Here is a 13,642-nt window from a genome sequence, read left to right on the forward strand (position 1 = left end):
GTTAATTGTCTAAGGGTATCTTTAAAGACAATTTCATGCTTTATATTCAAATTCCAATAAGGTTTAACATTTTACTCTTAATATAATTTTGTTAACTTTTAGCTTTTTTATTAATTTAACTTTATATTATTTTTCCATTTAACCATTCTTTGAAAATAAATTGTAGTGTTGCATATATTAGATAAATATCCTATCCATATAGTAATAAAAACCTAAGCAACCATTATGGCAGAATGACAGGAATGACCAGTCACTGTGATGCGCACTGACCACCAGGGGCAGATGCTCAGTGCAGGAGCTGTCCCCCGGTGGTCAGTGTGCTCCCACAGAAGGTGTGCTGCTCAACCAGAAGCCCGGCTCATGGCTGGCGAGCACAGTGGCAGTAGCAGGAGCCTTTCCCACCTACAAGGAGCAGTGAGCTGAGCGGTAAGGAGTGGGGAGTCCCGAATTTTAAGAGGATGTCCGACTGCTGGCTTAGGCCTGATCCCCACAGGGAGTGGGGCTAAGCCGGCAGGCAGATATCCTCCAAGGGCTCCCAGACTGCAAAGGGTACAAGCCGAACTGAGGGACCCCCTTTGAGTGCATGAATTTCGTGCACCAGGCCTTTAGTCATTTAACAAATAATTTGCCAAATTTTTAATATCATAGGTAAATTCGAGCTTCTCTTGCACACTTAAAAATTAATTTAAAAAAAATTAAATTTACATAATATAAAATTAACTATTGTAAAGTATACCATTCAGTAGCGTTTACTACACTGACAGTGTTCTGCTCCCACCACCTTTATCTAATTTCAAAGTATAGTCATCATTCACAAAGCAAATGATGAAAGTCACCTCTCATTTTTCTATCCCCTAGTACCTTGCAGACATTAAATTGATTTCTGTCTTTATGAATTTACCTATATGATGTTTCATATAAAGGAATCATGTAGTATGTGGCTTAACATATCTGGCTTCAACTAACCATAATGTTTTTGAGGTTCATCCATGTCTTAGTATCTATCAGTTACTTGTTCCTTTTTACGAGTGAATAATATTCCATTATATAAACTTGCCAAATTTAATTTACGCAGTCATCTGTTCATGAACAGTTGGGTTGCTTTTATGTTTTAGTTATCCAAAAGTGCTGTTATGAATATTTATGTACAAATATTTTAACATCTGTTTTCAATTATTTTCAATACATATCTAGGAATAAAATTGTTGGGTCACATTCTATGTTTACCTTTTTGGGGGTCTACCAAACTGTTTTCCTTAGCAACTGCTGCAGCATCTTTAATTCCCATCAGCAATGGATAAGGATTTAAATTTTTCCACATCCTCAACAATTTATGTCTCCCCATCTTTTTTGGTTCTAGCTATTCTATTGGATATAAAGTAGTATCTGTTGATTTTGATTTGCATTTTCCTAATGACTAAAGTGTTTTTTCATGCCCTTGTTGGCCATTTCTGTATCTTCTTTGGAGAGATATCTGTTCAAATCTTTGCTCATTTTTAAATTGGGTTGTTTGTCTTTTGTTGAGTTGTAAGAGTTTTTTATTCTGGATACTAAACCCTTATCAGCTATTAGGTTTGCAAATATTTGCTCCTATAGGTTATCTTTTCACTTTCTTGATAGTGTCCTTTGATGCACATAAGTTTTTAATTTTGAAGTTTAGTTTATCTATTTTTTCTTTTGTTGCATATGCTTTTGGTATTATATCTATTAGTAAGAATCCATTGCCAAATCTGAGGTCATGAAGATTGACTCCCCTAATTTTCCCTCTAAGAGTTCTATCATTTTAGCCCTTACAATATGGCGTTTGATTCATTATGAGTTAATTTTTGGATATGTGTGAAATAAGAATCCAATTTCATTCTTTTGCATATGGATATCTGCATGATTTAAAAAAAATAAACTTTTTATTTTGGAATAATTTTAAAATTACAAAAGAGTTGCAAGAATAATACTGAGAATTCCCGTATATTCTCTACTAGTTTCTATCATCTATCACACCATGGTTGTTTGTCAAACTAAGAAATTAACATTAATACAGTACCAATAACTGTATTATGGACTTTTTATGGGGTTCATCAGTTTTTTCAGTAGTGTCTTTTACTGTTCCAGGATCCTTTTCAAGATACCACATTGCATTTAGTGGATAGTTTCTGACTTACTGTAACTAAATTTAACACTGATTATTTCCTTAAGTTAAAGCTGGAAGACCTTTCTGACAATAGTATTTGTCACAATCTATTGTACTTTTTTGGTGCTTGAGCTAGTATTGAATCAGAAATTATGGGGTAAAAGTGTGTTATATGGGTGATGGTCATGCAAGGGAGAGGAAAAGTACTTAGAAGTGCTAGAAGTTGATCAAATCATGTGGCGAAGATGGCAGAGTGAGTGGTGGAGGAGAGAAATGCAGGCTCAAGATTAGCCAACTGATTGACCTTGGCATATTACTTTCCATTTAGGTTCAGTGCACAAAACCGGAGTGTGGAAAATGGAGGCAACTTACCAAGGAAATCCAGCTTACTCCACAGATAGCAAAGACCTACCGCTGTGGTTTGAAACCAAACACTGCTGCTAAGGTACGATCTCTGTTGGTTTTCCTTTTGAGTTCTTTGCTAGGTTAATTTAGTTGTTAGTAAATAGTAATGATATGTATTTCTTGTGTACTGTATTGCTCATTGTATCAGTACTGTATTGGTCCACTTAACATATAACAGAACACCAACTACAATGGCTTGCTTACCCAATGGAGGGTTTTATTTTCTCTCATTATGAGCAACTTGGAAATAGGCTCTCCAGGGTTGGTATAGTTGCCCAAAGAAGTCTTGTCATTTCTAGATCTGCCACAAGATGGTTGCTGCACCATCAGCCGTTCTTTCCAAATTCTAAGCAGTAAAGAAAGGAATCACAGGGCAAGAGGGCTGTGCCAGCTGCGACTCTCCCTCTTTTATTGGGAGCTTTCCTGGAAGTTCCAACAATAGATTTCTGTTTATGTCTCATTGGATGGAATAAGATCATGCAGCTACTCTCACCAGCAGTAGAGACAAAGGAAGGAAATCCTATATAATAAAAGGCTAATGTGCAAATTGTCCCCTGGGGAGTTCTACCGACCTGGAGTTTCACTGCTTGCTATGATGTGCGCTGACCACCAGGGGGAAGCTTGGAATGAAGGAAGGCTCCGGCCTGCAGTTAAGGAACGAAGGCCCCAGCCAGCAGCCGGGAGAAGGAAGGCCCTGGCCAGCAGCTGGAAGGCCCCTACCCGTTCACAAATTGCATGCAGCTGGAAGGACTTATCCATTCACAAATTTCATACACCAGGCCTCTAGTTCTATATAATAAAAACCTAATATTCAAATTGACTGAACGGCAGAACGACCTATGGAATGACCAGTTGCTATGACGTGCACTGACCACCAGGGGCAGACGCTCAATGTAGGAGCTGTCCACTGGTGGTCAGTGCATTCCCATGTGGGGAGCACCGCTCAGCCAGAAGCCGGGGTCATGGCTGGTGAATGCAGCGGCAATGGCAGGAGCTTTTCCCGCCTCCACTGCAAGGCGGGCAGTAAGGAGCGAGGGGTCCCGGACTGCAAGAGTGTGCAGGCCGGGCTGGGGTATCCTCCCTCCCGCACAGGGCATGAATTCCATGCATTGGGCCTCTAGTATTTTATAACTGAGCAAGTTGTAACGTTAAACAAAACCAGGATCCTTGTACTGAGGAAAAAGGGATGACTAAATACGTTTGGACAATTAAAGATCTGCCATTGGTAGTATAATATGCTTTTCTTTACATTTTAAAAACTAAGTAGTTTTTAAAGTGTGTGATTGCTTTAATGGGTTAGAGCCATGGTTGGCAAACTGCGGCTCGCGAGCCACATGTGGCTCTTTGTCTCCTTGAGTGTGCCTCTTCCACAAAACACCGTGGCCTGGGGGAGTCTATTTTGAAGAATTGGCGTTAGAAGAAGTTTAAGTTTAAAAAATTTGGCTCTCAAAAGAAATTTCAATCGTTGTACTGTTGATGTTTGGCTCTGTTGACTAATGAGTTTGCTGACCACTGGATTAAAACATTAATTTATACAAATGTCCCTGGTTCCTTCAAAACATTAAAAAATGTTAGAAGTCATAATCTTGGGAGTAAAAAACTTTTTTTTTTAAATTTATTTTTATTTTTTTTAAAAATATATTTTATTGATTTTATACAGAGAGGAAGGGAGAGAGATAGTTAGAAACATCGATGAGAGAGAGTCATCGATCAGCTGCCTCCTGCACACCCCCTACTGGGGATATGCCCGCAACCAAGGTACATGCCCTTGACCTGAATCAAACCCGGGACCCTTCAGTCCCCAAGCCGATGCTCCATCCATTGAGCCAAACCGGTCCCGGCAAAACTTTTTTTTTTTTAAATTGAGATATAATTTACAATTTTAAAGTATACAATTCCATGGTTTTACTTTTTTTTTTTTTAATCATCTTTTTGCTCTTTCTTTCTCTTGCCTTACTGGACTGGTCAGACCACCAGTACCGTGAATAGAAGTTGGAGAGTAGACATCCTTGTCTTAGTCCTGACCTAGGAGGAATGTGTTCAGTATTTTATCATTATGTATAATGCTGGCGTGGCTGTAGCTTTTCACAAATGCCTTTTATCAGATCAAAGACGTTCCTTTTTGTTCTTAGCCTGCTGATAATTTAGTATTATGAATGGTATGATGATGTTGGACTTTGTCAAATACTTTCTCTACATCTTTTATGATGACCATGTGGTTTTTCTCCTTTCATCTGTGAATGTGGTGAATTTACACCAATTCTGGAATGTTGATACTACCTCACATTCCTGGAAAAAAAAATCTCATTTGTTCTTAATATAGTATCCTTTTTAATGAATTGTTGAATTCAGTTTGTTAATATTTTGTTAAGGATATTTGCATCTGTGTTCATGATGACAATTTTCTTTTCTTGTAATGTTGTTCTTGTCTGTGATCTGCTGGCACCATAAAATGAATTCAGAAGCATATCCCTCTTCTCTGTTTTGTTAAAGAGTTTGGGTAATGTTGATATTATTTCTTCTTTAGCATTTGGTATAATTCACTAGTGAAGTAATTTGGGTCAGTTTTCTTTGTGAGAAGTTTTAAAATTATAAACTCAGTTTCTTTAACAGATATAGAACAATGTAGGTGGTTTTATTCTACCCGTTTTAGAATGTGTATGTGTCTTTCCAAGAAATATGCCTATTTCATCTGCATTGTCAAATTTGTTAACTTAAGGTTGTTTGCACTGTTCCCTTATTCTCCATTTAATGTCAACAAGCTCTGTGGTGATATCCTTGTTTTTATTTTGGATGTTGGTAATTTGGGAGTGAAGGATGGTAAGCACAGATCTAAGCTTGGGACCAGAGTCCGGAATGAACAAATCTTGTTCTGAAACCTTTCAGTTTAGCCTTTTAATTGATTTTTGAGTGCAGTCTTCAGAGTGGAAGGCCTCTCTGAGGGACAGAAGAGAAAACAATCGGAAGGGCTGACACTGAGGCGGTGGGTAATTCATTTTCCAGGCTGAGTGCACTGCTGGGAATTGGGGGTTTGAGTAATGAAGGTAGTACATGGAGCTTGTGTGATAAAGGGGAAGCTGACTGAAATAATGTCATGGCTGCACTGAATTTAACTAGGCCCTGTGTCCAAGATTACTTCTCAAGCCAAAAGTAGACTCAGTGGCATTTCATTATAATGTTTAAAAGAAGAGTTCAACCAAGAGCAGTAAAAGATAGCAGACTATTTTAATAAATATTACTAGTCTTTGGGCCATTTTTATTCAACCTATTTCTGAAGTTTCTAAATAGTTATTCTAACAATTAAAAATATTTTTGGATGATTTGCTTACTCATATATGTTATTAAATACTGGATATAATTTTACATAAAAAGTTTATATTAAAATCATTTTGTATTATGCTTTGACTAGCTTTAGTTTAATTATCATTTGGAATTATACATAATCCCTCCTTTCTTTTACCTGCTGACAATAGAATGGAAATCTTTAACTTTATCTCTGCAAATTGTTCAAATGGCCCATGCCCCTTTTTTTGTTTATTTGACTTTTTGGGGGGATGGTAATTTCCTTTTCCATTTATTTTTTATTTTAATTTTAATTTAAGTAGTTTTTGAAAAGTCTAAAGTCTTCTTTAGAATGAGGTTATTTTTAGACTAATTACATATGTTCATTACTGAAAAAAGTCAAACAATATAGAAAAGGACAAAGATGATAACAAAAGAAAACACATGCAATATCATCATGCAATAACCATACTAAATGAGATTTACTTAACAGTATTCGTGTATTTCAAGCAAAAGACCTGGCTGAGAAATAAATTCCCATGTCAAGAAATAGTACTTACTATGCACGCTCATTTTATGTAAAATGATTGCGTACAGCAAAATTTAAAACCAGAAAAAGAAGCCAAAGTGAAATAAGAAGTTATTGAACATAGGATAATTACTTCTCCATCTCCAGAAATAGTAGTTTCTAAAAGAAGCTTCCTAAAAGGTTATGGATATACAATATATGATGAGAAGGATAGGAGGTTAGAATCACTTTATTTTAGTTGCCTGTTTCAATTTTAGATATTAATTGACACCCTGCCATGAAAGTGGGAAAAGCAAATTATGTCACACTTTAGCCCACCTCCCCTTTTCCTTGCTCCAAATTTCTGTTAGTGTTTCGTGTTTTAGTTTAGTGTACTCTGTCAGAATAAACGTATCATTTATTTTCCATAACCATCATCCCTCCATTGCTTACTCTTGCTTCTATATATACGGGGTTTAAAATACTCCCTACAATTTTTCTCACCACAGTTCCTTCTGTCCTAAGTTCTTCATTTAAAAAAAATATATATTTTATTGATTTTTTACAGAGAAGAAGGGAGAGAGATAGAGAGCTAGAAACATCGATGAGAGAGAAACATGGACCAGCTGCCTCTTGCACACCCCCTACTGGGGATGTGCCCGCAACCAAGGTACATGCCCTTGACCCGAATCGAACCTGGGACCTTTCAGTCCGCAGGCCGACGCTCTACCACTGAGCCAAACCGGTTTCGGCTTCATTTTGATTTCATCATGTAGTTGAATGTATTTTAACATCAATAACTTTTTTTTTCCAGGAGGACTGGAGGCCTCAGATTCCTTAAGCTTTTGAAAACTTAATTGCCTTTTCTCTCCTTCCAAACCCTCTTAAAGTTGAAGGCTTCATGGTCTTCTTAAATTCCAGCTCCTAAGTAGAGTATCATGTTTTACTCTTCTCCACCCCCCACCCCCTTCCATTCCCAAATTGTCATTTGAGAGCTAATGCTCCAGTCTGTTACTGTCTGTAGCCTGAAGTTTTGAAATATTTATTTAAATGGTGTTTATTGATTGAGAGTCCCTTTGGTTTTCAGCTCGGTATTCTGTCAAGGACAAAGTCTGGAAAGGTTTATTTGCAAAACAACATTAAAAAGAATTGTAGCAAACTCTGCACACTGTTTTGGAGCATGCTCTTTTCGTTTAATATGTCTGATAGATGTTGCCATCTCAGGACCTGAAGACCTCTTTCTCTTTAAAGCCTGTATAATACTATTCTGAGCGGATGTATCATGATGAATGGTTAACAGGGTTGAGAGCATTTAAGTCACTTTTAAATGTTTGTTGTTAGCAGTGCTATGATGAATAACTATATATCTTTTCAGTATGTTTGTAGGGTAATTTCCTAGTTATAACATTTCTGTGTCAAAGAGGACATACCATTGCTTTAATATGAAATAATTCTTAGAACACAAAAGAGGATTTGTAATTTGTGTGTAAGAAGCAAAGAATTAAAGCAAACACTCACGTATCCAACAGTTTTAGAAGCTGAGCGTTGTTACCAAAGCCTCTGTCACTTCCTGCGTGCCCGTCCTGTCCTTCACTGCCAGGACACAGTGTTCCGAATTTTGTATTTGTTATTCCTCAGCTTTTTGTTACATATTTACAAAACTCCCGACTACGGACTGGCTGTAAATTGTATCACATTGTTTGTATTCTGCAGCTTGCTGTTTTCACTCCATGCAGAGGATTTTCACGTGCATCCATGTTGATGCCAGAGCTCTGAGCTGTTTCCCCTGCTGTATAGTATTGCGGTGTGTGACTGTGCCACGATGTGTCTGTTTTCCTGTTCATGGGCTTGACTGTGCTCCTGTGAGCATTCATGCATGCCTCTCTGGGGCACAGGCAAAGTTTCTCCAGAGTGTATTCCAAGGGCCAGATCTGCGGGGCTAGATGGAATGCCAATCCTCAGTCTGTGTAGGTAACTTTTTTACTTGAAATACACAAAAAGAAGATGCATGTAGCTCTGAATGTTCACAAAGTCCCCATTTAGCCAGCTTCTAGTAGAGAAATGAAACACTTACCAGCCCCTCAGAGTCGGTCAGCACCCCCTTTTACTCACAGCCTCCATCCCTCGCTCCCCCAGTTGCTATTCTGACTTAAAACACTACAGATGTTTTGCCTGCTTTTGAACTTCATGTTAATGGGATCACACAGTGTTTTCTCTGGGGTCTGGCTGCTTTCTCGCACCATTGTGTTTGTCAGGTGCATCCGTGCTATAGGATGTGGTTATATAATAGTTTGTTCGTTCTCATCATCAGAAAGTGGCCATTGTTTGACTGTGACACCTTTTATCCGTTCTGCTCTTGATGGGCTTCTGGATTGTGTTTAGCTTTTTTCTATTACAAACAATCCTTTTTAGGACATTTTCTACTTCTGTTGGTGCACGTGTATGAGGGCCTTTCTGGAAAATATAACAAAGGTTAGGTTGCTGGACATACAGTATTATACAAGATAATGCCAAATTATGGTTCATTTAAAAGTTTCATATTTTGTCTTGTTGCTCTCCAGAGTCATTCTTTCTTTAAAAAAAAAAATATTTTTAATGATTTCAGAGAGAGGAATGGAGAGGGAGATAGAAACATCAATGATGAAAGAGAATTGGCTGCCTTTTGCACGCCCCCCACTGGGGATCGAGTCCACAACCCAGGCATGTGAACTGATGGGGATTCGAACCTTGACCTCCTGGTTCATAGGTCAACACTCAACCACTGAGCTACGCTGGCGGGGCAAGAGTCATTATTTCTTTTGCTTTCCACCCGGATGTTCCTGTGAGAGTAGCTGCCCTCCCCACACCTCCATGCATTCAGTGGTTCATCACACTTTTTCCTTAGCCATTCTAAAAGGTGAAAAGGGTTATCTTCTTGAAGGTAAATGGATACTGAAGACTATATTTTATAAGTAAAGCTAATTAACACTTGTTTTTTTTTTCCTTTTCAGCCCGAGAATCCAGACCATTGTTCCCTCCCAGAGGATCTAGTGAGTATTTCTACATGTTCTAGATTGAACTTCATTGCATCTCCAATGATAAATACTATATGTAATTGACAGTAACAGTTTTAATCTAACATGATAATGATATGATGAAAATGCTAGCAATAGTGGTATTATAGATGATCCTCCCTAACTTAAAAAAGTTATATTGCTTTGCATTAAAAGGAAATAAAGAGGAAGAAACTGCTACCTTGCTTTACGATAAAGATCAGGCTTGTTATACTTTTTTTTCATGAGTGACTTTACAACTCTGAATCCTTCCAAGAAAAGAATAGGGGTCTAAAGTCTGATGCTCTTGGCCCAGATTCAGCTGTGAGAGTGATCTTGTATATTCAGATCTTGATGTAACTGCTTTGTCCTGGCCCTGCGTGGAGGGAACAGCGTCTCCAGCTCTCGAAGCCTCACACATTTCATTCTTTAAAAATAAATAAATAAATAAATAAATAAATAATATATATATTTTAATTGATTTTAGAGAGGAAGGGAGAGAGAGATAGAAACATCAATGATGAGAGAGAATCATTGATTGGCTGCCTCCTTCATGCCCCCTACTGGGAATTGAGCCTGCAGCCTTGGGCTTGTGCTCTTGAATAGAATCAAACCTGGGACCCTTTGGTCTTCAGGCCAAAGCTCTGTGCACTGAGCCAAACCAGCTAGGGCCACACTTCATTTCCTATGGAGCTTTGCTTTCACAATCCGTGGGCTGCATTCTCAGAGCCAATGGCTCTTTCATAGAATGCCTTTTTAAGACTCTGGGTTTTCAAAAATTCTGAGATTCTGGTTTTTTTTTTTTGCATTTCAGTAGTTCAGGATTGTTACCTTGCAGTTTTTCTAGATTTCTGAATCTCAAGGACTATGGTGATTTTTCAGGCAATGGAAGAATTGACATCTAGAAAATCTACCTTAAAACCATCCTGTTATATAAAGGGGTGTATGAAACACACACACACATTTTTTAAATAATTAGTTGTTCCCTAAAACATTGCTATGGTAAACCAGTGGCCCAGATAATATGGGATTAGGATAAACAGGATGAGATTATAGAAAGGAAGGAAAAGTAAACACAGTACCTTATGAATCTGACCCCTAACATTAGACCATCGAACATGCAGAAGAATTTGAGCTTCGGGCAGATGCCATATTCTTGGAATACATGAACTTTTGAAAGTTTGGAAGACGCCCTTGATGTTCATCTGCTAGTCATTTATTTTTGCGCTTCATTAAGGAGGGATCAGGAGCAGGCATCTAGTCATATCACCTATCTACCCTTTTTCTGTTTTTATGGATTCTAGGGTCATTTTAAAGCAATTTATTAATTTTTTGAGTGCCTATATTAGCTTCCTAGGGCTGCCATAACAAATTACCACAAACTAGGTGGCTCAAAGCAACAGGAGTTTATTGTCTCATAACTGTATGTCTGCAATCAAGGTGTTAACAGGGCTGTGCTCCCCCTGAAGGCTCTAAGGGGTGGGGGGCGGGGGATCCTTCCTGCTTCTTCCAGCTTCTAGTGTTGCCAGCAGTTGTTAGCATTTCTTGGATTACAGACGCATCACTCCAATCTCTGCCTCTGTCATTACATGCCCCTCTCCCTGTGTGTCTTCTGGCTCTCTGTCTCTTCTCTTCTTCTAAGGATGCTAGTCATAGTGAATCTAAGGCTCCATCCAGTATGACAAGGTCTGCAAGACTTTGTTTCCAAAAATGGTTGTATTCTGAGGTTCTGGGGATAACTATTTAACTTAGGATAGTGGGCATTTTGTTACATTAATAGACTTGACTTTATCAAGTACAAGTTCTTCATTGGTATGTGTATTCAAGATGACAGTGGGATTTTTTTAATGGTGTATGGACAAACTTAGAGCCTGGTGTCCAGGAATGGCGAATGTGTTGAGCAAACACACTTTGAATAGCAAGATCAAATGCTAGTTCATTGGCCACTGTTTTCGTTTCTCATTGTTCCAACCCAGGGGTTTGGAGCACCCTCACGTGGGCTTCTATGGGGAGCAAAACTGGGGGGAGTTAATAGGATGGCAGGCGCTCTCTGCCGGGTCCTGACTCAATTTACCAACATAGCTGCAAGACCCAAGAAGTATAAGAGAATGGAAGAGCTTAGGTTGAATGTTTTATAAGTCACCTACATTCTGCCCTCTCGATGGTCTATTTGGAGTGTCTGAACCCTCAGTTTTCTCTGTCCTTGGCGCTCTGCTCAGAAAGGGGCTCATAAAGGCAGCCCTGGTGTGTTGAGGAAGGGACTGAAGCTTCCCTTCTTTTTGGTACAGCTCTACGGTCAGGGACCAAGCCCAAAACAGGCCTTGAGAACAAAGATTGTACACAGAAATGCCTTGGGGGGAAGGCACGCACAGTGAATGTGTGAAGAAGCTGGGGATGATTTATAAGGAGTGTTGGGGCTTATAGTCAACTGAAAATGGATCGTCCCAGATTCGGACTCTGTGAAATTTGAAGGGCAAACAAAATGCATCTCCAATCTGGATTAACTCTGTGGACCCTGCGTTCACAAACCCCTGCTTGATGGCAGCTGGCATTTGCTGGGAGCCTAGAAAACTAACATCAGAGGGGCTCTGAGCACACGGTTCTCCTGTATCAGATTCTTAGAATTCTTGGGGCATGTATTCAGGCTCACTTTTAGAAAGGCTGTCTACCGTAGGATGTGTGGAGTTTACTTTCCAAGCCAACCAGATTTTCTTGTTATTGCAAGAGTTAGTCATCATGGAGATGCTTTGATCCAATGATTCCATATGTTAAACCGACTCTGGAATGTGATCACACATTTAAAGACCAAAAATAGCTTTTACTTGTTCAGTCCTATATTTAGCATCTATTTCAGTGGTTGTAGTGTACTTTTCCCCTCTGAAAATATTTTTGTAGCCTCTGGCAAAAAGTGGAAATGCTTGGCTACTTTTTAGGTGAATTATTTTTTTTCTGTCTAGCTTTTCTATTTAAATTATCTTTAGGTTCTAGTAAGAAGAGGAGGAGGAATGGAAGATAAAATGGTTACTGAATAGAAAGTTGTCTTGTCACACTTAAACCGGCGTGTAGTCCGTGGGTGCAGCTTCAAGACTGACCTGGAGATGTGGGTTTGGCGAGGGAGAGACAGGAGAGGAGGGAGAGACAGGAGAGGAGGGAGAGACAGGAGAGGAGGGAGAGACGGGAGGGGAGAGAGAGACGGGGCAGCTGTTGCTGTGTATCTGAAACAACGCTGCCTTGGACACATGGCTCTGCAGGTATCGCCGGCCGCTCTTGTTTCTGAACCTGAGTGTGCTGAGCTCTGGAGTAGGATTGCTGAGTGGGAGAAGGCAGACTAGAGGGGTTACGGGTGAATACTGTGGGACAGTCATCTGTCCTTGGCTGAATCTGCATGTCCATTTCCTGTCTGCCATTGTCCCTCTTCGTCTTGCTCTGCCCATTCCAGAGAGTGTCGGAAGTTTCCAACCATTGGTGGTACTCCATGCTCATTCTACCTCCTTTGCTGAAAGACAGCGTGGCAGCACCCCTGCTCTCTGCCTACTACCCTGACTGCGTTGGCATGAGCCCCTCCTGCACCAGCACACACCGCGCAGCCAGCGAAGCCAGCCCCGGGAAGCTGGAGCACTCCAAGGCAGTCCCCTCTGTGCTGGGTGAGAGCTGGTCCTGACACTCTCTGCTTTCCCCCCTTCCCCTTCCCCCTTCCCCCCAGTCCCTGGAAATGTGTGGGTGAGCAGAATGGAAAAGACTTAGTGTGCTATAAAGTACCTCATTATATCGTAGATTTGGTTATGTTGTGGACATCCTATCATTTGTGTATATTGTGCAGTTAATTTTTCCCTCAGTTGATTGGAAAGCCTATAACACTTGTTCAGGAATTGTCTACAGAGTTTAATGAGTATGTATTTGAAAGCTGGATAAGTTGATGATAATGCAAACTCTAACATGCCAGAAGAAATATTTGACTATCTTAGCGTCCTTCTTTTTATTCTGGGTCTTTCTAATGATGTCACTGAGGATTTCAGCAGAATGATTCACTCTGGAAAAAAATTCAAAGCTTTAGGTCAGGACAGGCATGCTTGTTGGTCATGACTTTAAAATTCCACATTGGAATTCTAGATTTTCTGCTTGGAACACTTTTTTAATGTTTTAATTACCAACTTCATTTTTGATGATGTGACTAACTAGATTATGACATTGTGGCTCTGTCTTAAGGTTTTTAACTTATAACACTGGTCCTCTAAAAATGTAGCTGTGGTCGAAATGAAAGCAGAAGAGAAACAATCCCAGTGTTAG

The 13,642-nt window shown here is 39.5% G+C and overlaps 1 protein-coding gene across 8 annotated transcripts in view; it reads left to right on the forward strand.

Annotated features, from left to right (window-relative positions):
* KDM1B (lysine demethylase 1B) overlaps positions 1-13,642 on the forward strand; it is a 50,260-nt gene that overhangs the window by 7,447 nt on the left and 29,171 nt on the right. For all 8 annotated transcript variants that reach the window (XM_045584307.1, XM_036448519.2, XM_045584310.1 and 5 more), the window contains 3 exons: positions 2,457-2,573; positions 9,314-9,352; positions 12,795-12,999. In XM_045584307.1, coding sequence (XP_045440263.1) covers positions 2,457-2,573; positions 9,314-9,352; positions 12,795-12,999 — 361 coding nt within the window. The remainder of the gene's footprint in view (positions 1-2,456; positions 2,574-9,313; positions 9,353-12,794; positions 13,000-13,642) is intronic.

This window comes from Pipistrellus kuhlii, unplaced genomic scaffold (assembly GCF_014108245.1).
Source record: "Pipistrellus kuhlii isolate mPipKuh1 unplaced genomic scaffold, mPipKuh1.p scaffold_m20_p_2, whole genome shotgun sequence".
Taxonomy (NCBI): domain Eukaryota; kingdom Metazoa; phylum Chordata; class Mammalia; order Chiroptera; family Vespertilionidae; genus Pipistrellus; species Pipistrellus kuhlii.